Below are 25,276 nucleotides of genomic sequence, written 5' to 3'. Positions count from 1 at the left end.
GTCCTTCTCTGGCTAAAGGGCTAAGTTGGCCTAGGAGTGGAGCTAGAAGTTTTTGTCTAAGATCTGCATAGAATGGGCAGATCAAAAGAATATGTTCAGTTGACTCAACCACTCCCAGGTCACAATGACAAGATCTCTAGGCATATGGGACTCCCCTGTACCTTCCCAACAATACTGCCGATTCCAGGACATTTAACCTAGCAGCTGTGAGGAGTCTACGGTATTCCACATACAGTAGTGGATTTCCGCAAGATAAGGGGCTGGTGTAATCTGAAATATCTGATCCCCCAAGAACATCCCAGGTTTCACAAGGGCAATGTCCTCTTGTCTAGCAATGTCACTCAGTCTTTGAGAGATCACAGCTCTGGCTTGACTAAATGTCATAGACTCCAGGAAAAGATGTGACAATCAGTAGGCCTGCACTTCATTTATGATCTCCTTTTCCCATGATGATTGGAAATAATCTCTCAATATCAAGGGGACCATGCCCACCGGGTTAAAACATAGCTTAAGCCATAGCCAGAGTTTTGCCTTCAAGGCCACATACCGGAATGCTTGCCAACCAACCGGCAATATAAAATTATTGGAATATGAAGTATTGGAATAACAGGTGGTAGCTGTTGGATTTTTATGGACAAAAAGAAGGCTGCATGCATAAATGTGGTAGCCTCTGTTGCATAACAATTACAAGAAGTTATTCAACTTATTATATTATTATGCTTGGGGGCTGCATAACTAGTTAGCATGCCATGCCAGAATCTTGCTTGTTCTCAGAAATAACCTCGCCCATATTTATCTAGTTCTCTGGTCCAAACATGGAATTAAGCAGTACCCTTGTCCTTTATGATACTTCTGTGTAAAATAACCCATGGTTATCCATACAGCACACACTAATGTGGCATGTTGCCTTGGGGTGGCATACTTTAAGTATAATGCCCTTTACTGCCTAATGTAACTTGCGCTTAAAATCCCTCAGTGCCTTTCAGCACCGTCTTTCTTTTCCTCAACAGTGTTTCCATTCACAGTGCTCAGTTTGCGTGTTTTGCCCAGGTAGCGCTTTTGGTAATGGCGTTTGCAAAGTTAGCGTGAAACAGAGGAGGTAGGCCCAGAAACACGTGTCACCAGTGCTCTGATGTATCTGTGGCTGGCTCCTCCCAGCACAGTGAAAGGTGCTATAATCTATGCAACTTTAAATGGTTTAGGACCAGAGTAGTTCAGGGACAGTCTCCTCTCATGGTACTCCATTAAGAACCCTATAATCTTATTAGACCAAATGAGCCAAGAGAGAACTGAACTGGGACATTTGAAAAGTTTGCCAGGATATGCACAACCTCCTAACGACTTTTGAAACCGCAAAAAAGTAGCCCAGCTTGGTTTGGGCAAATATTTCAGCAAGCAAAGGAATGTGGTTGTGGGGTGAAGTGGGGGGCAGGAAAGCGCTGTTTTCCTCTCCCATCATAAAACTACACCGACAAATACCTGCCAGTTCTATTCTAACTGAAGCCTCCATACAGTTTTGGGAGGCACCTTCATGTAGAGAACATTATAGTAGTCTATCCTTTAGATAACAGAAGTCTGAATCAGCATTGCCAAGTCCTCATCAAATAAAAGTGTTGCTGTCCTCTTTTCAGAGGTTGATAGAAGGCATCCTGGGTTTCTAAGTATAACCAGAAGCCCCTTGAGGCTGTTAGTGTGAGAGATGAAGGGGTGGAATGGCAAATCCTCTCCATGATTAGATTTCCCAAAACCTCAGGTCGTATGGCCTGACAACGATGGTTACATTAGAGAACCCCCTTTGGATGGGATACAGAATATAGGTAATTTATAAAGACCTTCGAATTAAAGCTTTCCACCATACCAGTTGTGTCCCAGCATCAGACATTGTTTCCCCCTCTTTATCCAAATATGTTACTAGATACAGACTTCAGCAGCGGGTCGTGCCAGAGAGCCATGCTACCCAAAAAAAACCATAGAAGCATTGTGCTGACAGCTTCTCACTGAGAAAAAAAATATAAGTACCTTGAAGGAAGTATAGTGTCTGGGGAGTAATACAGATTTCACTTGCGTATTAACTTTGACGAACCTCTTCTGCCACCCCCTACATAACTTTGAAAAGTTGTATTTGGGCTAATGGGGATTGGAAGGTATAGATGAACTTGGAATAAAGAAAATATGTGTGTCTCCCTTTTGCCCAAGGTCTGAGGCCAGTCTTGCCTCACGCAGAGAGCAGAAGAGAGAACAGTACCGCCAAGTGAAAGCCCATGTTCAGAAGGAAGATGGTAGGGTGCAAGCTTTTGGTTGGAGCCTTCCTCAGAAATATAAACAGGTATTGTCTTATCAACGGTTCATCCCTGTTCGTGTGTTTTAGTTTGGGGATATTGTGGTGGCAGGTCACCGAAGGCATTTTCATTTTCAGCAAGGTGGGAAGCCTGTAACCCCCCATATTCCATCAACCTCAGCCAAAACATGGAGCTATTTAAATACCTGTGCAGAGATTATCATGCCTATAAATTGCCATATAGAATTATTATTATTATTATTATTATTATTATTATTATTATTATTATTAATTAAATTTCTATACCACACTTCATTTGAGGATCATAGGACAGTTTACAGTATATAAAACACAAAAATGCATACTATAGAAAGAAAGAAAAACAATACACACACACACCAGTTTTAAAGACCATAGATTGTTTAATTAGCCAAGGGACTGGGAGAAGAGGAATGTTTATGCCTGATGCCTAAATACATGTAATGAAGGCACCGCACAAGAATAATACCCTGACAAAGCTAAAGCAAAATCGACAATTTAAACAGCAGAGTCGGGGGCACTTTAAAGGCTAGCAACTTTATTGTGGCACAAGCTTTTGTGGGTGGCAATAATGTTAAGAGTGGCCATTCATAAAAATAAAAAAAGATGTTAAAAGCACAGGCATCCTGGTATTGGTAAGCCAAGTAACATATGTAGAATCATTAAAATCATTTATCTCCACAAGTTGATAGCATTGAACCTCTCATCAATTTCACATTGCAGTCTTCCTTTAAAACCAAGTATTGCATAAAGCCACCTTACAGCTCCACAGAAAACTTAAGCATCCTTGAAAGGGTTAGAAAGGATTTTAAAAGCCTAGCAAAATGAAGGCAGGATTAACATAGTGCACTGCAGGTATGGGACTGAGCAAAGCAGTTTAGCCCTGCATTTTGAAATTCCAGGGCCGCTGCTGAAAGGAGAAGTAAAACAAGGGAACCGTAAGCAGGGTCCCATCCGAACCCAGGAACCTGCATGTTGCACAAAGGATTTCTGGTTAATAGTTGAAGGCAATTCCTTTGTGGTGGTCACAAAGCGTTGGTGGTCTGTGGAGCTATCATGTTTACTTGTAAATATGAAATCTGGAAATAGTTTAAACTGGGAAGTCAGGGTTTCTTTATCCTTCTTATTAAAAGGCAGAATTTTCCCATTTAAACACAAACGCTGCTGTTCAGAAAGAACAACAACTAGCAATAAAAGGTCACTGAGCCGTGGGAAGAGTGGGATGCCTTTGTGTTCAAACCTCTTTGTAATGGAATGTTGTTACAGCGCATTTTTCCTGAAGTTTGAGAACATGTGTGCTACCTTGCATATTTTTATGGAAAATGTTTCAAGGTCTTAAACTATGATCTGCATAGATAAGTATAGCTTTAACCCCATCCCAGTCTTTGTGCATAAGGCTTTGTTTATTTTACACACCCACCCACCCAAAAAACCTCTTTTTTATATTAGCTGCTGAGAAGGGCCTCTTAGCCAATCTGGCAAGATAGACTTTTAAAATTACACTACTGCCCCCCTTTGGCTTTGATCTCACTAGCGTGTGACTTTAAAATGAGTGGATCTATGATTGTTCTTCCCAGACAGTCTAATATTCTAGTCATCTTGGCAAACCTATCAAATACTGATATGGGCTTGTGACAAACTGGTCTGTAAGATGCCTGAAACTTTTTGAAGCAAAGTAAATATTTCTTTCTCACTTTTTAGGTTGTAAATGGTGGTGGCCAGGGTGATAACAAAATGAAGAACTTACCTGTGCCTGTTTACCTAAGGCCACTCGATGAAAAGGATACATCCATGAAGGTACACCTGTCTTCCTTTTTCTCCAGTTCCCTCTTTACAAATAAAGAATGCCCCAGTAGTGATTTTTAGATGAGGCCTAATTCTGCACGAGCAAGTTATATCGTTGTTAGGTTCTGAGCAACGCCTAGTTTAATTTAAATTGTAGGTGCTTAATAAATACTTTTGAGAAACTCTGGTTTTTAAATATTGTCATATTGTTATTTCCCTAAAAGCATAATGTATGATAGGGTGCAACAAATGTTTGCTGTCTTTTTACGTCTTATAAAAAGAAATGATTACCAGGTTTTCCCAGTGGTTTTTTTATTTTATAAAGTTCACTTATTGTTTTGTAGCTTTGGTGTGCTGTCGGAGTTAATTTATCAGGAGGGAAGACAAGAGATGGCGGTTCAGTGGTTGGTGCCAGTGTGTTCTACAATGATGTGACAACTCTAGATGCAGAGAGCAACAAACAGAGGAGCGCGTCACAGAGTAGCTTGGATAGATTAGATCAAGAACTCAAGGTAAGGTCAGAGGTATAATCAAAATGTGAAACTGTTTGCAAATCTATTAACACTTCGGGAAAATAGAAAACTTCAGTATTGTGTTCATAATTCAATAATTATGGCATGATTGGTTCAAAAACATTTTGGTGCCTGCTCATGAACAAGAACCAGTGTTTGCTTGCTAGTTTGCTAGTCTTCATTAGACCCCAGATTTCCATGGAAAATAATTAATTTGCTTTTACAACGCGTTTTGTATTGTATCCGTCCGCCTAGGTCTAGGTTCCATTAGATGCTTCTTGGTTCCAAAGCTTTTATAGTGGCCAGGTGGAGCATTTGGAGAAGACGAAAAAAATCTAGTTCCACAAGACCAACATGATTATGGTGTGACAGAAAACTTGTTCGGTTTAGTTCATGAAAGTGTGTTTTGCATAGCTATGAAAATAATGTGGGGGAGTTTGTGTGTAAAACTACCTGCAACACTCCTGGTATTTAGTAATTCTGGTTGCTTAATCATCTTCATTTGTAGAAATGCACCTAGCAATTCACAATGGGATTCTCTCCCACCCCCCACCAAATAAAAATGAGATTGAACTAGTAAACTCTAAAATGACACTGTAACCCAGTTGGCTAAGCCCAGTGATGGCTTCAGATGATCAGGCAAACATGAGGGTTTCCCAACAAAGAATATTGTGGCTGTAGTGCTCCTCCTGCCATTCTGCTGGTGCCTTGCTTCCCAAGGCTAAACCAGGGATTGTTTTGATCATTGCAAGGCTAGTAAGTTGTCTCACTTCAGACAAACTACAAACTGTAACCGAGGTTTGTTCTTGGTTGTGGGCAGTTTGTTTGATGGAAAGCAGTTGTCAGCCTGGGTTTGGACATAACCTTGGCAGGATCATGGCATAGCTTTGGGTAGCACAGTAGAACCAGGGGAAGAGTTCAGTAGTCTTAATCTTCTTTCTGGGAACCCACACCTTTGCTCATTCACACTAATACATGGTTTAGGTTAGTGTTATATGCAAACTAGACCTGCATATTGTGTAACGTTTACATTGGTTGGTCTTGGCTTCCCCCTACACAGGAGCAGCAGAAAGAGCTGAGAAACCAGGAAGAATTGTCAAGCCTTGTGTGGATCTGTACTAGCACCCACTCTGCTACAAAAGTCATCATTGTAGATGCTAACCAGCCAGGAAACATCCTCGACAGTTTCATTGTTTGTAATTCTCATGTGCTTTGTATAGCTAGTGTACCAGGTAAGAGACTCAGGTGAGGGGGGCAATTACTTGAGTTAACATGGGTTTGCTTCTGCCTGTTTTGGAACTGCTGTTAAAATTCAGCTGGGCAGTAAGCCTTTTTCAGGTAGTCATAATGTGTGTAAATTGGCCAGTAATTTCCAAATCAATTCAGCTTTTGATATGGATTGTTACTGATGAAGTGTGCATGCACACGAAAGCTCATACCAAAATAAAAACTTAGTTGGTCTTTAAGGGGCTACTGAAGGAATTTTTTTTATTTTGAACAACCAAAATGAGGCTAAGCCATGATTTGTTTAACTTCCAACTTTTTTTGTACATCCATACCCACTTTTTTTTGTACATCAGACAAAAGAAGCTGCAACGATTGCAACGGCTATAATCCGTACGGTTAAGCCTGGTTTCTTTAACAAACTATGGTTAAAACAAACAAATGTGCATTACCTGCAAGCACAACCAAGGTGTAACTTGCTATGTAAAGTGTGAAAACCCTCCATTTAATGTCTGAGGGTGGAATATAACATAGTGCTAAGTCCTGTGTTCTGTCAGCACAAGAATTTCTGCTTGTGCAATGGAGCATTCTCCCCTATCCCCCTAAAGGGAAGGGGGTGGGAAGGGGGTGGGAAGGAGGGGGGAAGTCCGGTTGCATGTGCAAATCCTTATAGCATAGCTTAATAATAATAATAATAATAATAATAATAATAATAATAATAATAATAATTAATTTATTTGTACCCCGCTGGAGCCGGGCTCAGAGCGGCTAACAACATGTAAATAATACAATATGTAGAAAAATAAGCAATCAATCCTGCCCTGTATTTTTAAAAGAAGCTAATAATTGCTGCTATAGGATAGACAATCATAGAATCATAGAGTTGGAAGAGACCACAAGGGCCATCCAGTCCAACCCCCTGCCAAGCAGGAAACACCGTCAAAGCATTCTTGACATATGCCTGTCAAGCCTCTGCTTAAAGACCTCCAAAGAAGGAGACTCCACCACACTCCTTGGTAGCAAATTCCACTGCCGAACAGCTCTTACTGTCAGGAAGTTCTTCCTAATGTTTAGGTGGAATCTTCTTTCTTGAAGTTTGAATCCATTGCTCCGTGTCCGCTTCTCTGGAGCAGCAGAAAACAATCTTTATACAAATATATAATGGTGGTGGTGTTACATTGTGTTCTATACAGAGTCTTTTATCTGTGTCTGAAGCCCTAACTCCATTAAAGCAGTGCTGTAAATTCTTCCTAAGAAGCTAATATGAAAAGTTAAGTTAGTCATGGATATGTCATCGCTGCACCAACAATTAAAACCTTTGCTGTCAGAAATGCTACTTTGTTTTGGCTGTTTTACTCTAAAACAAGTAGAATCCTAGTAACTAGACTAGTTCAACAAGTATGTTTTAGGAACTCTCCCTTTTATTTCTGAACACTAAGAATTAATTGCTTTGTTTGTACCTTTTACATCATAGCTACCATACATGTAATAATTCCCTCTTCTTAATGCCTGTTTTCAAATCTACTTCTGACTCGTTCTAAAATTTCACTGAAATCTGGTGGGTAAGCTATGTGAAGGCATGCATTAGCTTCAATAGATTTTGTGTTATGATACACACAAGAGCAAATTAGAAGTATTTTATGAAGATCACCAACCCGCAAAGGGTACTGAAATGCTAACTATCCAAGGTACTGAATGAAACCTTATATTTTTGTTTCAGGAGCCCGCGAAACTGACTATCCTACAGGAGAAGAAGGGTCACAAGAACTGGACTCTGGTCTGGTGGACAAATCATCCTTGTCTGCCAGTATGAATAGCAACAGCTCAGCAGAAACAGACAGTCTTTTAGGAGGAATCACAGTAGTTGGTTGTACGGCAGAGGGTATTACAGGGCCTTCTGCTGCCCACAGTGCCAATGGTGCCTCCCCTGAGACAAATAAACAGCCAGGTATGAAAACATTCACAATTTTTATTCAAAATGTAGTTTGTTGCAGCATGGAAAATTTATGAGTTAGCACATTTTAAAATGGAAGTAAAAACTTTCAGATCTCCTTGCAGGGAGGAAAGATGGTTTACCGGAGGGAGAGCGACCAAGTGTGAAACTCTTTCACACGATGCTTTTATCGTATAGTTTAATGTTGCATCCAAACACGGCTTGTTTGTCTGAAGGAGAAGCCTTGTACTTCTCCTAAGTGATAATCACAGGGTTAATTATAATTGAGCCTCTTCACACCTCCCTCCCTCCCTCCCTCCCTCCCTCCATCCAGGGGATGTAAAAGTATATCATTAGTAGCAGACAACATGCTTGTAGTCCATTTGAGCTTATTAATGCAACATGCTGATGTGTGTTCTTTGTAGAAAGGATAGAGTATACACAATAAATACAATGATGCCACTTAGCAAACAGACTTGACACAGACTAATTCTGCCACTTGGCCATTCTACATAGATCACCTTATTTTCTCTGTTTAGATATGTCTCTTCTGTATAAAAAATAAAAGGAACATAGAAAGAACCAAAGGAGTGACTCATTAGGGCACACATTTTCATGCATGCTTTCTTGTAGTAGGGAACTGAGTGATCTATAACTGAAAAATGTACCTTAGACGTTTCAGCTGAGAATGATGCAGTGGATGAGAACATTCAGACAGCAGAGGAAGCAACTGAGGCGACAGAAGTCAATGCTGGCTCAGGAGAAGAAGTTGCAGATATTGCACAAACTGGAGTCTACACAGAACATGTCTTCACAGATCCCTTGGGAGTTCAGGATACCGTAGAGGGCTCTCCAGCATTTCAGCCTAGGTATGCCCACTTTGCATGAACAGAAAAGGAGTAGTAAAGGCAGAAAGAGATTATCCTGCATTTCTAATGACAAATGTATCAACAGCTTGTGGTACTGAGCTCCTAAATTTAAATTGGAATTGCTAGAATGTGCAGACTAAGTAAAAGAGTATTGAAACAAACCTAGTGTACTTTGAACAACCTTTTCATATTTTAACCATTTGACTTTCCCCTTCCTCTCAGCAACGAGTCAGATTTGTATAAGGATGTTGCTGTATTGCCAAATGAGCAGGATCTCGTAAGAGAAGAAGCACAGAAAATGAGCAGCCTTTTGCCAACAATGTGGCTTGGAGCCCAGAATGGATGGTAAAGCAAGAACCTTAATTCCAAACTATTTCACTAATGGAAATGTGTCTAGTGATCAGTTCAGTTTTTTTTCCTTTTCTGAGGCTGGTAAATAATCTCTCTCTTAAAAAATAAAATGAAATGAAACCTCAACCTTGAAATTTGCTCTGAATTACAGATTCAGGTGAGATTTTCAAACAATTAACACCGATGATTGACTAAGCCCCAATTAATCTTGTCACCCAGTCATCTGCATAGGCAGTCAGTGATGTGAGACCCAGCCAAGTAACTTCCAAGTAACTTGGAAGTGGGAGGTTAGATAAGAGGTTCTGCTGTTACAGAATTGCACCTTTGTTTTAATAAGTAAAGTTTTATAGCCCGCCCTTAAGCAAGAGTACTATTGGGGCAGCTAACAATTAAAAAAACAAAACAATCTGCAATAAAACAATAGTTATACAAAGGATTTAAAAGCAGAGCAACAGCTAAAACCAATTTCTGGTAAAAGATGGCGGGGGGGGGGGCTTAAAAACAGTCCTCCACTCTGTTATTTACATTTCTGTAAATAATGTGCCTGCCACAAGTAGACTTGAAATAAACCTTCTTCTTGGCACTTTGTCCCATTCCCTGCTGCAGTTAGACTCGGAAATTGATTCCAATTAAAGGCTTTGTTCAAGTCTAATCGTAGTGTGAGAGGGAGTGAATGTGAGAGGGAGGGAGAGAGAGATCTTTCAGGAAGATCGCACCACTTCCATCCTATTAGGCATGAAAAAAAGCATTTTTGTCCAGCCCTAATTGCTGATGGCAGGGGCTAATGTGCATGTGGTGCACAACAATTTATCAAGTTCCCAAATATGCCCACTACGCCAGAAGGGTTTGTGGCCTCAGTAAGGGTCTTTAAAGTAAGCACTAGCATTTTGAATTAAATGATCCATTAGCTACTGACAGCAACTTTAGATTCCTGAAAAGGGAACCAGCAAAGCTGAACAGAATTAAGCTACTGAAATAACCTAATTCAGGCTGGGCAAAGCAGTAATGTTTAAGCCAACTTGTGATTTATTTATTTATTTTTAAGCTAACAGCTATAAATTATACTGCCATTTTTAAATGCTAACATGGATTTTGGAATATTGGATTTTTAATTAATTTGACTTTATCGTTGCAGCTTATATGTTCATTCTTCAGTGGCTCAGTGGAGAAAATGTGTTCATGCAATTAAACTTAAAGATTCTATACTCAGTATAGTGTAAGTTGCTATAAAATTAATTTTTTTCCCATAATGACATTCACATTTCTGTAATTTAAAATGGAGTTAGCTGAGTAGAAAATAATTACACTAAAAATAGCCTCTGTGAAATGCTGGTTCAGAAACAGGTTTGGTTTTTTTTGAGGGGGGTTTGGAGAAGAGAATGGCACGTTGGAATTGTAGCAAGAAAATAAAATAAAAAAATTCCTTCCAGTAGCACCTTAGACAACAACTAAGTTTGTCATTGGTATGAGCTTTCGTGTGCATGCACACTTCAGATGCATGCACACGAAAGCTCATACCAATGACAAACTTAGTTGGTCTCTAAGGTGCTATTGGAAGGATTTTTTAAAAAAAATTGTTTCAACTACAGCATACCAACATGGCTACCTACCTGTAGCAAGAAAATAGAAAGTGATATATTTGTTGGCAATAATAAAGCTGTCATTGAGGATCCTTCTAGGGATTTTTTTTTAGCTGAGATGTCATACGGACTGAAAGCTAGGAGGGAAAAGTGTGCAAGTAAATTTTCCCACAATCTTTAAGTAATATTGCTGGTTTAGCAGGACAGTCTGTGAGCAGAGATAGATTCACAAAAATCTTATCTTCCCACATCACAAGTACGAAATGTTGCTGTGGGAGTTCCCCCCCCCAAAAAAAAATACCAGTTCCTGTTCCAGGGTATGTCCTGTGTGATCCTACATTGCATGAGCATGTGGTTTGGTTTTTGTTTGTTTGTTGATCTCCTTCAGTGGTTTGTACCATAGTGTAAGCTTGGGGAGGAAGGCGCTTTTGTAGTGGCCAAAATACCGGTACTGTAGATGTCCTCCAAAATAGGAAACTCAGTAAAACTTCTCCTGCTCTGAAATAGTTGACTGAGGTTCCTTGGGGCTTGGTTAAGAGATAAAACAATTGCTTAAAAGACCATGAATAAATTTAATACAGTATTATGACCATTTCTTCGTATGCTAATTAACATAACAATTTCAGTTGAGTCTCATTTATATGTGAAGTTTAGACAGATGGCATGCACTGGTCGCCTGTTAGGGGTGGGAGAGGGTGCCAACATAGGATGTGTTTTTGTGTGTGTTTTTGTGTGTAGTGTTGACAGGGCTTATTGAGCACAACAGTCTATTACCATGGTCAGCGTTCCCTCACAATATACATTTTGCCTTTCTTTCTTTTCTAGACACGTAAAAGGAATAGTATTAGTTGCACTAGCAGATGGAACTTTAGCAATATTTCACAGAGGAGTAGGTAAGGCTTCTATTTGTACACCCTAGAACTGTCACATATATCTATGTCAGGTCTACTTCTAAAATGTGGATACATTGCAGACCTTTAGAGATCATCTGCTCAGTGGGAAATCTTGCAATTCTTGGGATAATACTGACCAAAAAATGAAGCCCTCCAGTATTATTATTATTATTATTATTATTATTATTATTATTATTATTATTATCACCACCACCACCACCACCAATTTATTTATTTATACCCCACCCTTTTCTCTGATGGGACTCAATGTAGCTTTATTCCATCTCCAAGTAGTACTATAAAGAGTCATCAAGAATGTTGACTTTCCTCTCTTCCCATTCATCTCTGCTCCCCTTAAAATATGCGGCTTCATTGTGGGCTTCATATTTGCAGTCCTTTGGATAGTCTGGTGCTGTTTTTGCTGCTATCCTGTACATGAGCAGTAGAGGCTCATTTGCCTGTGTGTAGCATCCTTTTAGGAACTGATGCGCCATAGAGCACGTTGAGGATACCTAAATTGCTTGTTTGTGTTCAAATATATCTGAACTATTGCCTTACATGCAAGTCAGTGTGTCATTGTTTCTAAACATAGCTATTCACTGTTCTGTGGGTGGAATTGCTGTTTTGGATTTTTTTTGCCTATCAGAGCACTTGAATGCCTATAAAGAATATGCCACATAACTTAAATGAGCATTTATTCTTTGTCGCCCTTCCTGCGTTTGGTGCTACCCAGATGTTTTTGCACTACAACTTCTATCTGCCACAGCCAGCATGGCCAGCGGTCAGAATTGATGGAAGTTGTCATCTGAAACATCTTAAGGGCAGATTGACAGAGGCTTCTTTATGCCATTATGGATTTTATCTGTTCCCTATAAAGTAATGGATTTAAGTAATGGAAAATAAGCGAATAGAAATGTAGTAGTATACATATTTTAGTCATGTATACAAATTAACATTTGCAGACAAGGTTTGCTCATCCCCTTAATTTCTTCTTCTTCTTCCTCTTCTTCTTCTTCTTTTCTTTTAAAGATGGGCAATGGGACTTGACAAACTATCACCTTCTAGATTTGGGCCGACCTCACCATTCAATCCGGTGTATGACTGTGGTACATGATAAAGTCTGGTGCGGCTACAGAAACAAAATTTATGTGGTTCAGCCGAAAGCCATGAAAATAGAGGCAAGTTAAAGCAACCATTTAAAATTGGTGAATAATCAGGGAGAACTCATTTAGAAGAAAGGAGGTTAAGTAGGAAATGAGATTATATGGCATAAAGAGAACATCTATGAAGGCCAAGCAAGCAGGATCATAAGTTATACATGACCATGAATATGAAAAATCACTGTCAGAAGATAGCCATTAGTAAATCTTGCTAATTCAGTAGATTTACCTTTGATCCGTTGAAGAACAGCTGGAGGAGATGGGGCTCACAGGGTCATTTTTTAAAAAAGTAGATTTTAGAGCACTGGTTCACACTAAACAAAAGAGCCATTGCTGATCCTCTTAACAGTGATGCAGAGAGAGGGGGGAAAGATGTGATCTTATTGTATCTTAAAGGTAAAAGGTAAAGGTACCCCTGACCGTTAGGTCCAGTCGCGGACGACTCTGGGGTTGCAGCACCCCTCCCGCTCTATAGGCTGAGGGAGCCGGCGTTTGTCTATAGACAGTTTTTCCGGGTCATGTGGCCAGCATGACTAAGCCACTTCTGGCAAACCAGAGCAGCGCACGGAAACGCTGTTTACCTTCCCGCCGGAGCAGTATATATTTATCTACTTGCACTTTGACGTGCCTTCGAACTGCTAGGACCGAACAACAGGAGCTTATCCCATTGCGAGGATTTGAACTGCCGACCTTCTGATCGGCAAGCCCTAGGCTCAGTGGTTTAGACCACAGTGCCACCTGTGTCCCTTTTTATTTTATCTTAGTAATGTGTAAACTGGAGGCATTGGAGAAGTATTTTATTATGCGTTCCTTAATTAAACTATAATTCATTTCAGAAATCGTTTGATGCACACCCAAGGAAGGAGAGCCAAGTGAGACAGCTGGCCTGGGTGGGAGATGGAGTATGGGTGTCAATCCGTTTAGATTCCACACTTCGCCTTTATCACGCTCACACTTACCAGCATCTACAAGATGTTGACATTGAACCCTATGTAAGCAAAATGCTAGGTAAGTCATTGCTTGAATCAGACAAGTCACCTTCTTGTACAAATGAAAAGACATGGATGAATTATGTTGCTGGCTGAACACCCTACAAATTACTGCATAGTGATGGCATGTAGTACTATTTGTACTACAAATAGTAGTAAGGTTTTTTGTGTGATTTGGGACCTTCAACGGCATAACAGGGAGGCACCAAGAAGACCATTGACTACAGTGTCAACACAGAGTGTAAAGTCCTTGTATTTTGTCCTTCGAAATGAGAGAACAGTCTCCATGGGAAAAGAGAAGAATAGGAAATGTTAGGCGCCATTTTTCATGGGGCAGAATAAGTTGAAATTTACTATACTTTGAACTTTGGGAGTTTCCTCTTCATATCTTTACAGTATTTCAATCTTTAAAAGCTCCAGCTAGCTCCGTATTGTTGACACTGGCTGCAGCTCTCCAGGTTTTTCAGTGAAGTTCTTTTCCCATCACCCCTTGGAGATTTGGGGATTGAACCTGGGATATTTTGCATGCAGGGCATTGTATCTGCCATCGAACCACAGGGGGACGTCCATGGAGCTAAGGAACTGTTTGAAGATTTAAAGAACCCCAGTCATTAAAAGAACAAACAGTTTCCAGAACTCCTCTTTTTGTTTGTTTATAAAACATGGTGTAAAGTTAGATTTGAAATGGGACAGTTTTTGCAGATATGTATCTTTTGGTTTCTAATGAGTGCTGCTGTGTTTGTTTCAAGGTACTGGAAAACTGGGATTTTCATTTGTGAGAATCACAGCTCTCATGGTGTCGTGCAATCGGTTGTGGGTTGGAACAGGCAATGGTGTCATTATCTCCATTCCATTAACAGAAAGTAAGTGCAATAAGAAAAGTAGATTAAACAAGAATGCCAATATTTCAGACCAAATAAACTCTTGTGCTGGCCCGTGTTTAGTGTTCCCCAGCAACTTTGGTAAATTTTCTGATTTCAGTCTGGTCCAATTCTGTAGTCTTCACAGGGATTCTCAGGGACTGGCAGCTTCATATACTACAACAGCAGCAAACCACCTCAGAGATTTGATGGTACTCCTCTTTATTCGCAAATGCAAGCAGATGGAGGTGGGCAAACTAGATGTAATGCTAAGTAAGTCCTTGGGAAACACATCAGTTTTTTAATTGAATAGCAAATGAGGGGCTTATCTAAGAACTTTGTGCCTCGTCATCTTCCCACTACGTCAACCACTCCTCCCTCTTCAATAGACCTCACCCAACTGTAATGCTGCTGCTTTTGTCCTTCTGCCCTGTTTGCTCTGGAATTCCTGATAGATTCTGCAGGTGATGACTTCCTCTTCTCTGGCTGCCACAACCCCAGCCCATAGCTAGAAAAACAGACATAGAGAGGGAACTGCTTCTGTTCCGAGCTTGTAAATGCTAGGTACAACTTGATTCAATTTCTAACTATTATCTGGATCTGCCTAAAATGTACACGCGATTAAGGAAACTGTTATAAAATACTATTTTGTTTAATACCCAGCCCACTTCATTCCATAAACCCTTGCCCAAAAACTCTCTGCCTGGGGCTTCCATTTTTGAATACTTATTTAATCATGTTAATAACTACAGATTTTTCTCTCACTATGCTGAAAATGCATACTTTTCTAGTATAATATTGGTGTAATGCTGGGGTGGACTGTTGTAGGTTGTCATAGTATATTTTGCTAATGATGAATTCTTTCATATCAGTTGCTTTGAACACCACATGCATTGTTTTCCATGCTGTACCATTACATTGATCATCCATTAAATGTCCGGTTTTGCTTTGCAGTTATGTGCATTCAATTAAAAACAAATACTTCAAATTGTAACAGTTTTTAAAAGGGTGAAAATGCTCCCGAAAATCAGCTACATTCACCTTTAGGCAATTTTCTTAGAATAGAAAAGAGGAATTGGAGTTTTAAATATATATATATGCTTCTAGGACTAAATAGGCAAGAATATGTAGAGATTGCTGAGCTGGACAGATATCCTTACCACCACCAGTTGTTTTAGCAACAGGTGCTCCCAACTCCTCAAAGGTGTTCTAACGATTGTGACGATAATGTTTGTGACATTATCCTTACCACCTAGAGAACATCAGTGGAGCATCAGAGGAATAGGTAAGTATGGGGGTGGAGGAGGAAAAAAATGTCGGGTGACAGCTAAACCCCCCCCCTTACCTAAGACAATATCCACTGCTTGTTGGCACACAAACTAAAATGTGAGAAAGAGAGCTGGTGGCTCCCACCTTTCCTGGAGGAGGAGATGGCAGTCTTATTCCTGTCAAATTTGAATGGTGTCCGTTCTTGAAGAAAAGAGAGAAAGGGGAAACACAGTTTGCCAATACAGTGGTACCTCGGATTACAAACACCTCAGGGTACAAATACTTCAGGTTACAGACTCTGGTTAACCCAGAAGTAGTACCTCGGGTTAAGAACTTTAACTCAGGATGAGAACAGAAATCGTGCGTCGGCGGCAGCAGGAGGCCCCATTAGGTAAAGTGGTACCTCAGGTTAAGACGAACAGTTTCAGGTTAAGAACGGACCTCCGGACCAAATTAAGTTCGTAACCAGACTTACCACTGTATGTCAGAATATTAAAGGTGCTGCTACTTCCTTTGGCCACTGAAGCTGAAAGAAAGACGTTCATTTATCTTCTTCTGATTGTACCTTCTTGTAGTTAGGAGCTTAATATATAAAGCTCTTATCAAATACCAGAACGCAAGTGGTGGGTTCTCATTAATCCTTCTCCTCTGCTGTCACACCTATCCATTTTCCCCTTTCCTCCTTTCTTACTTTAGCTGTAATCCTCCACCAGGGACGTTTACTGGGGCTGAGGGGTAAGTGCTGATCCCAAACAAAAACAGTTCTGTTTTCTCAGGCTTCTCTAATAGCCACTCTGAGGCTGTTTCCCATTTCTCTAAAATTTACTCCCCCCCCCCTTTGTATGTTCCTAAACCGTTTTTCCACTTGAGGTTACCTGCATTGCAGTTTTTTATGTTTGCTAAATGACCACCAAACCCGCTGAGCAGTTTAGTGTCTTCATCTTTTGTTGCAGCTGAACTTTTCATGCCGGCTTCTTGTTTTTCTTCCAGCACCATTTGTAATATCATAACCTTATAAGTGTCATTAATCCACACCATATTTCTCTTGTTACAAATCACATTTCTTTCCCTCTTCTGATACTATTATGAGTGGAGATAGTTTTGTGTGTCTAGCATACAAAATCGCTTTGCGGAATTGAAACTAAGGACTTAAAATACGCCTCATTCGTTGCCTCTCTCTCCTTCCCAACTCTTGGCTTTAAGAAATCTAAGAATCATGGTTGCCAATAAATATTTTCTTTAAAAGGAGAGTTCTGTGGCAGTTTAAAGGCAGGCTAAATTTATTGGGGCAAAAGCCTTTGTGGACATGTCAATTGAAGCCAATGTCACAATAAATGTGTTTGTTTTTAAGGTGCCAGAGAACTTTGCAGTGTTGGTTACAGCAGACTAACAAGACTATCCTCTGTAATTCCCTTCTTGAGCGTCATTTATCTATGTTAGAAGTCTATATTTCATTGATAAGCCCAGTCCGTGGATCCCCTGTGGAAAATCTGACATGCATATTTTTTTGTGAATATAGGTTTTGTTTTTGTTTGTTTTGCAAAAATGTACAATTTATGCTAGACTAGCAAACTACTCCCTTTCTTCCCTGAGGTATTTCAAATAACTAAGCATGCTGTCTTATTCCTTTCCAGCTCTGTCTTGAAACGGCATCTTCTTGCCCTTTTGTTTCATTTATCTAAGTTGGCTTTAGCTTCTAGACTGGTAACCGTGCGGTTTCGTGATGAAACCGAACTTTGCCATATTTGCAGCTGTCCCTTTCAAGTGGGAAATATTTCCTTTCTCTCTTCCTAGCTAACAAAGCAGCAGCAGGTTCTGGCAACCGTCCAGGCAGTGTAATACGTGTATACGGTGATGAAAACAGTGATAAAGTGACACCTGGGACCTTTATACCTTATTGTTCAATGGCACATGCACAACTTTGTTTCCATGGGCATCGTGATGCTGTTAAATTCTTTGTTGCAGTACCTGGTAAGTTTTGTGTGGGACTCCTCCATTCAGTTTCCAGTTTTGTTTTTTTACAGTTAACGTGCTGAGTGTGACGGTCATGGATGATATTCCACATGGTGCTAGCAGATAAAACGCAGCTCTCCCTTCTGCTCCTCCCTCTTGCAGCTCCCCATGACACTCTTAATCTGCTCCAGAGGAACTTCTAAACATCTGGAGCAGGTTTTGGCATGGTGGGAAGAAAGGAAGGGGAAGTCTCATTGCGGACAATGAAAGTCTGTTGTGCAAACGGGCTGGTGAATGGATGGAAAGACCAGCAAGGAGATGATTACCAGAGTCTAGACAAGAACTGACTAGAGCTTCGTTGGCAAGCTTTTCAGTTCCATCATCTCATGCAGGAGGAAAAAGTATAGTTGGTTGCTTCAACAAAAGAGCCAGACTGCTGAACCAATTGTACTAGCAAGGTGCAATTCAAAGGCCTCGTTGAATCCCAGCCATTGATACTACCCTCAAGTATTGTTAATATTCAGGGAAAGAGACACCAGCTTTGCTGCATCTCTCAATTTTCACAAGAATGCCATAGTTTAAATTTTAAGCGGGTTACCTATACAGTGCGAACGTTAACCAACTCATAAATATTTATTTATGAAAGGCACTTAATCACTAGCATTTCTAAGTGGTGTGCATAAAAATAAACCATACAGAGAGTAAAACAATTAAAAGTCGTCATAAAACTGAATGCTACCTTAATTTTTGCTGTTCCAATGTTTACAATTTCTTTTCATGCTTCATGAGAGATTACAATAGTTTAGCAAAGATGTTTAAGATTATCAGGGCAAGAAGGACAAACACTCTTAGTAGTGAAGCAGGGAATGACAGTCATTAATTTTTTTGTATTACAACGAGAAGGGTTTCTCTTTTTTGGGGGGGGGCTGTTTGCCAGCATCTGCTTAATCACTTTAGGAAACTGTTGTTTTGTCAAACTACTCCATAAATCATAATGTTTTTGATGCTTTCCCCCTCGACATTAGGTCAGGTTATTTGTCCACAGACAGGAGGAGGCCCAGAGCCACCCAGCGATAAAGCTGCCCTATCTGCACAGGAATCCAACAGCCAGGTTCCCTTAAAATCCATGTTGGTGATAAGTGGAGGAGAAGGGTACATTGACTTCAGGATGGGTAAGAACCTTTAATTAACTTAGAACAATTCAATAAAATGCTAGAAGATATGATCACTTCTTGAGGATGGTTTGATTTCAAAAGGCCTCCCAAAACTCCCTAAACAATATTTCTGTATTGTTGATGAACTTGTATCAGTGACCATTTAGACAGGCCGGATTATCCATAGCAATGGATTGGAAATGAAAAAATCTTCTTCCGGCCTGATGGGCTGTCAAATATCCTCAACAAGCGGCAGGTACTACTCACCTCACCTCTGGCTGTGCCTCAAATTGCAACCAGTTCACTATGTCCCATAAAGGTCCATGGAAGCCATTGATAACTAATCTCATCACTGTGCCTCCCCTATTTTCCACTTAATCCCACTCTGGGTTCCTAGTTTTGATAGCAATGCGGCGATGAAGGTATGAACCTGATGCACTGTGTTCCCTATAGTTGCCATCCCTTTCCATAGCTCATAGCTAGTAAACCCTTAAAAAACAACACCATTTATTCAAGCCTCCCTCCCCCTTTTCATAAATCAGATTGCACTGAATTATACAAATTATTCAAATTTTGTTCCTAGTAATTCTGGTACACTCCTTCTTCCAGAAGCCCTTGTTGCAGATTACTGCCAAGAGACTGCAAAAGAGTTTAGATTTTTCTCTGTCGCTGTTTTATGCTGGTTTTTAATGTACCCCGTTTCCCCAAAAATAAGACATAAAATAAGCCGTAGCAGGATTTCTAAGCATTTGCGCAATATAAGCCATACCCTGAAAATAAGACATAGTGATAGGCGCAGTTCTGGAGTGCGCCAAAGAAGAGGCGTAATAAATAAAAAATAAGACACCCCCTGAAAATAAGCCATAGTGTGTCTTTTTGAGGAAAAATAAATATAAGACAGTGTCTTATTTTCGGGAAAACACGGTATGTGTTGTTTGTTTATTGTTGGGAGCTTTGAGTTGCTTCTCAAATGTGTCTAGCAAGTTTAAGAAATAATAATGAGAACAGAAACCCATTTGTGTTAGGGGCAGGCTTTAAGAGCTCTCTGGTTCTTAAACTTTAGCAGTACTTAAACTTGAGCAGTACTTAAACTTGCAGACATGGAGGGCAGCAGATGGCAATGGGTTATATGTGTGCTATTATGTGCATACATACATAATCTGCAACATGGTGTATTTTAGTAATATTTCTGTTTTCATTGCGTTCAGGCAACAGCTGTTTTTTCTTTGGACTCAAATTTCCAATGGGCTACTGCAGCTTTTCTTTGTATCCCCTGGAATTGCTTGTTCACCTAAAATGTTCTGCCTTCCTTCCCAGGTGATGAAGTTGGTGAATCAGAAATCCTTGGAGAGGCACTACAACTAGAGCCTTCTGTAGCCAAAGCTGAGAGGAGCCACCTGATAGTGTGGCAGGTTATGTGTGGCAGTGAATAAGCCCCTCCCTCGGAAAGCGGCTTGAGACTGCAAAAGCTTTTGCATGTCTTTTGTTTTCATTTTGTTTTTGTGGAACCTGTTTCACTACATTTGAGCATTTCTTTGCCATTTGACTTTATATCACATACCTCTCAAACCTTAACAACACGAGAAATCAGCTTGTGCTGTTTTACTGCATCAGTGTTACGTAGCAAGAACAAATTGGTTTCCCCAGACAAATGCTGTACAGTAATTAGGTCTCCCCAATGCCCCACTGCAATAGAATTCAGTTTATTTTATGGTGTCACTTTTTACTACAAATTTAGTTTAAGCATCTTGAATTCATCTGCACATTTGAGTAAAACAGCGAAGTTATTTCCGGTGTACTGTTTCAAAAATATCAGATGAATTATATCCAAGTGTCATTCTGTGCATTCGGTGAGGATTAAAAAAAGATTTAAGTTCTGTATTTTTTCCACTTCTAAATCCTACCAATCTTGTTTCCCCTGATGTATTGAATATGCTTTGCTCATATCAAGATCCATGGGCTGATAACATAAAGCTTCTTGTTTAATTGCCAGTAGCACTAAAGATGAAAAGTACTGCCCTTAATAATGAGAATTGTGGTATTTTATGGGGAGAATCCTTTCCTAGTTTCCCTATGTACTTGGGACGTAGGGATGTAATCAAGCTGTTCCCATCTTGATTAATCTCAAAGGACATTCTTAGAATTACTTGCAGCCTGATTGTATGCTCCTTGGGCAGAGGATAGGTCACCTTTGCACACCTATCATCTTGGATCCCAGCTGGTCAGGTTTATGATACGTGATGTAAACAGACTCAAACAGGGAGCAAATTAGCTGAGAGCTTTTAACTACTCAAGTGAAAAATCACCCCTAAATTGGTTCCAGGTGCATTGTTGTATCACTTGCATTGGTGTGGTCACTTACATTAATGGGACAGAATCACTGTAAATGGTCTGGGAGTCTACCCCCGAGTCTGAGGAAACAAAAATAACTCCATCTCACTCATTCTGATTTACTACAAGCTTTGGATAGAGTGATCTCCTTTGCTACAGATTTCCCCAATTGAATGCTATCCTTTTAATTCCTTAAAAGGTGTAGCAGCTTCCTAATATTTCATTTCTTGGAAAGTATGAATTAAAATATTAATGTTCATTAATGTACATGCCAAGAGACTGTGGCTATTCCCATTAGATGGGAGCAGATTTAAGTGACAGAATGGAAGAATTTCAAAAGCGTTTCAAATAGAAAAAGGAACAGTCTTGAAAAACTGCCTAAACATTTTTATGCAATAGGAGCAGTTTGTGATCTGTCAAGGAAACATGTATTTATAATATATATATATATATATATACACACACACACACACATTAATTTTTTTAAAATCATGTTAAGCTGAGATCTATTGTGTAAATATTTATTTAGGCAGCTTTTTAAAAAAGAAATGAGCGTCTTACCTGATTAAAAAAATTAGTAAAACAACATTCAGGTCTATTGGTTATAGATTTATATGTATAAATACTTTTTAAGCACCATATTTTGTACACGACAGATAAGTTCTGGTAAGTATGTATTTAGACCATGAAATGTGTGGTTAAAATTTATTGAATGTCTAATATCTTTGGTAATAGGATTTTTTCCTCCAATATGCCAAAAGCGATAAGTGATCACAATTTACTCAACATTTTCAAATGGCTAAACTGTGTTTAGAAAATATGAGAAAAAGAATCCTGATCTAAAAACCCTATGGAAGGTCCAGAAAAGCATGTCGCTTTTTCTCTTCTTTGTTTTCCAGAATGCTCTCACATGCATAAATACACCACACTTATTTGTGTTGCAAATCCAAGCACTTATCCAACACTGGAGAGAATACAATTCAATTTGGAGAGAATGTTCGGGGTGGGGTGGGGGAGGCCTTTTGCTCCATGTGCCTAACTTGGCACAGAGAGCTGTATCAAGACACACGTTTTGGCTTTTATACTACCCACACCTAGCTGTATGTGCAGCATGTAATATTGTGTGTCCAAATGAAATGCTCACTAATTCTTCACAGTTTCATGAGCCCATCAACTTTAAATCCTGCACTCTTATGGGCACCTCTGTAATCCTTTCATGGTATGATTTCTTGGAAAGTATTCTCCAAATCTTTTATGGGTGGCTGAATCGCTACATTCACATTCTTGGGAAAACATACTTTTTTCCATTTTAGTGTGGTGCTTTAATGAGCTATTTCTCCGAAGTGCTTCACTGCTGTCAGACAATAGATGCACCTGGGTAGCTATTTTTAATAGCTTGCCAGTTGTAGTGAGTAAACTGAGCCATTCTGTTCTCATTGAGTCAACTGCTATTCACAGCAGAGGAGTCAACAGACCAGCATAGACTTCAGCACTATTTTTCAGTGCAAGTGAGAGATTGGCACATGTTCTCTTTCCCGTGTCCATTTTTAAATATATCCCTTGTCGTAAGGAATAGCAGGTTTAGATGGTGGGCGTCACCACCATTCACTAAGATTTAAACACTCCCTGTTCCAGAGCACTTTTTAAACGATAGGTGGTAAAAGCTCGCTAAATTTCATGCATCAAATGATTGCCTAAAATAATAATCTGTTTTGAGAATGTCTTATGTATCACGTACTCATACTTCTAAAATCAGGAGTTGGAATGAATCTCTTGATAGTTAACAGTTTGTTAATAGTTTGAGAGAGCATTTCAAGCACAAAAATATGCAGCACATGATTTGTCTGAATAGATGTGTCTTGCATGGTAAAAGGTAAAATGAAATTTATATATCCTGCCATATTGTTCATTTCTTTGTAAGGTCTTCCTGCGTTGGATCAGTTAGAGCTGGCAGAGTGTAGACACTTTATCATAGGCTGCCTTAGTAACTACAAAATGTTTTTATAATCTTCTAATATGCTAACTGTTCTAATGAACATGGTGTCTTGAAGATAATGTGTAACTGAATATTTATTTCCATGTGAGTATTATGAAAGTTACCAAAGGACTGAAACTGACTTGGCACTCTTGCAGTTGACCCTGTGCATAAAGGATCTTATAAAGATCCTAAATTTGTAAAAATGACACAGAGTGGGGGGGGCATTTCTTTGTGGATGCTAACTTTATTTTCCTAACAGGGTTATGCCATATTGTAACAACCTATGTTGCACCTCAAAACTTTGTTCTATCCACTAAATATTTTCCTTCCCTCTAACAATTTCTTTGCTGCACATTTCTCAATCTTTTAAACATGTTTTAACACATTTTATGGTCTTTAATTTTTCTGAAAATGTTGTCTAGACACTTTATTCTGAATTTTAATTGCCTCTGTAACCTTGAGATGGATACTGCAGCATTAAAATTGCTGTCTGTTTAAAACTTGAGGCTTCTTTCTGTGAGCCAGAAAGCTCATATAGCAGTGAAGTTATTTCAGTATTTATTATTGAATCCTTGGGGGTTCAGAATGTAACTTTGTACATGAAATATATATAAATATGTATATGAAACGCACCCTTGCTTTAGTGTCTTTCTTACGCCCCTGTGATGAGTGCAGGTTATAATAATTAAGGATTTATTCCATCTTGCCAGAAATAACTTTTTGCAAGAGCAATGCAAATATGACCACAGATTGATTTTTATGCTGCCATGTATTCAACTTGGATTTGTGTGGTTAAGGAAATGTAGGTGGTTATATGTATGCAACCCTATACTTTACCTGACCAAACTGGCCATGGTAAAAGCCATTTAACAACAATAATGAAAAGACAAAATTCCAAATGTCGTTTTGTAAGCACCCATTGATTCATATTGTTGAAGTATGGAAGGTCCGCATATCATTATTGGATAGAAGAGATGCATGGAGAGAGTAGGACTCAAGGCACCCTTGGGATCTTTGTGCTTTCTAGCAGATACCTTGCACCCCCATTAACTGTATGTACATGAGGATATCACGTGGCTAACCTAAAAGCCTTATATATCAATCTCATAGGATTCCTATTAGATAACAGTTGTATCAGCCATTTTATTTTCGTTCTTACGTTTACAATCTTTCCCTCAAGGATTTCTACCCACCTTATTCTCACAAGAAACCTATTCCGTAGGCAAAACTGAGAGAGAGAGTGATTTGCCCTGGTGAATTTTGTAGCTGAGCAGAGATGTGGAACCACTTCTTCATAAGTCTAACAACTCTATCCCAGTTTAAACACACTGGTTTACCATGAATACCAGTCTGGGCTCTCTTGCCCCTCCTCACTAGATGCACAAAAGAAACAGCAACCCCTGATTTAGCATTATGTCTGAACCAGAGATTGTGGATTTGGGGGGAGCAAACAAACCATGGCTTTGAATCAGACATAGTTCTAAGACAGGGATTACTTTCTGCAACTAGTGGGAAGGGGCAAAGTGGTTAAAATCAGCAGGTATGTGGTAAAAATGTAGATGTGCAAACCAAGCTCAGTCTTCTTATCACTTAGACTTGCAATTTAAAACCCTGGATTTACTTTCCTCATATTTTGAGAGAGATGCAACAAGAGGAATATGTATGGGGTCCCAGCATTCTGGTCTAGTGATTTGTGGATTATAAATAGTCAACTGACAGGTAAAAGGAGTATCATACTTCAAAACCAGAGTTCGCCATCCTTTTGGGTGCTAGGCAGCGCTCTGTGGTGTAACCATTACAAAGATTAATCTGAAGACGATTATGGTGCTGTTCTGTCATCACTTCACTAGAAAAATCTGCGTATACTACAGATCATACCCTATTCTCAGGTGATACCATAAATTTATGGCACCCCATGCTTTGCCCCAATGATGTCTAAAAGTAGTGATTGGCCACTGGGTCATAGATCAATCTTTTGAGTGTCAGCATTTGAGAATAGGAATCCCAGCAGAATACTTTCTACTTTATTGTCACTTGTACAACTTGCATACAGTGAGATTACACGAGCACCCCCCACTCAGCTCTCTTAGTCTTTATTCCCCTCGATAACTGACGCAC

At 39.6% G+C, this 25,276-nt stretch overlaps 1 protein-coding gene across 5 annotated transcripts in view; it reads left to right on the top strand.

Annotated features, from left to right (window-relative positions):
* SPAG9 (sperm associated antigen 9) overlaps positions 1-23,790 on the top strand; it is an 82,768-nt gene extending 58,978 nt beyond the window's left edge. For 3 of the 5 annotated variants that reach the window (XM_035104332.2, XM_035104331.2, XM_035104338.2), the window contains 16 exons: positions 2,197-2,326; positions 4,019-4,114; positions 4,447-4,614; positions 5,675-5,846; positions 7,559-7,786; positions 8,445-8,640; positions 8,863-8,985; positions 10,127-10,207; positions 11,397-11,464; positions 12,494-12,642; positions 13,461-13,632; positions 14,363-14,476; positions 16,439-16,477; positions 17,537-17,713; positions 18,721-18,867; positions 20,167-23,790. In XM_035104332.2, the coding sequence (XP_034960223.1) occupies positions 2,197-2,326; positions 4,019-4,114; positions 4,447-4,614; positions 5,675-5,846; positions 7,559-7,786; positions 8,445-8,640; positions 8,863-8,985; positions 10,127-10,207; positions 11,397-11,464; positions 12,494-12,642; positions 13,461-13,632; positions 14,363-14,476; positions 16,439-16,477; positions 17,537-17,713; positions 18,721-18,867; positions 20,167-20,282 (2,176 nt within the window). In that variant the 3' untranslated portion in view covers positions 20,283-23,790. The remainder of the gene's footprint in view (positions 1-2,196; positions 2,327-4,018; positions 4,115-4,446; positions 4,615-5,674; positions 5,847-7,558; positions 7,787-8,444; positions 8,641-8,862; positions 8,986-10,126; positions 10,208-11,396; positions 11,465-12,493; positions 12,643-13,460; positions 13,633-14,362; positions 14,477-16,438; positions 16,478-17,536; positions 17,714-18,720; positions 18,868-20,166) is intronic. The other 2 variants (XM_035104337.2, XM_035104336.2) reach the window with 1 other exon arrangement.
* Positions 23,791-25,276: the final 1,486 nt, after the last annotated feature.

This window comes from Zootoca vivipara, chromosome 2 (genome assembly GCF_963506605.1).
Source record: "Zootoca vivipara chromosome 2, rZooViv1.1, whole genome shotgun sequence".
NCBI classification, from domain to species: domain Eukaryota; kingdom Metazoa; phylum Chordata; class Lepidosauria; order Squamata; family Lacertidae; genus Zootoca; species Zootoca vivipara.
Note: the sequence above shows the minus strand (reverse complement) of the source record. Positions and strands in the feature narration are given on the sequence as shown.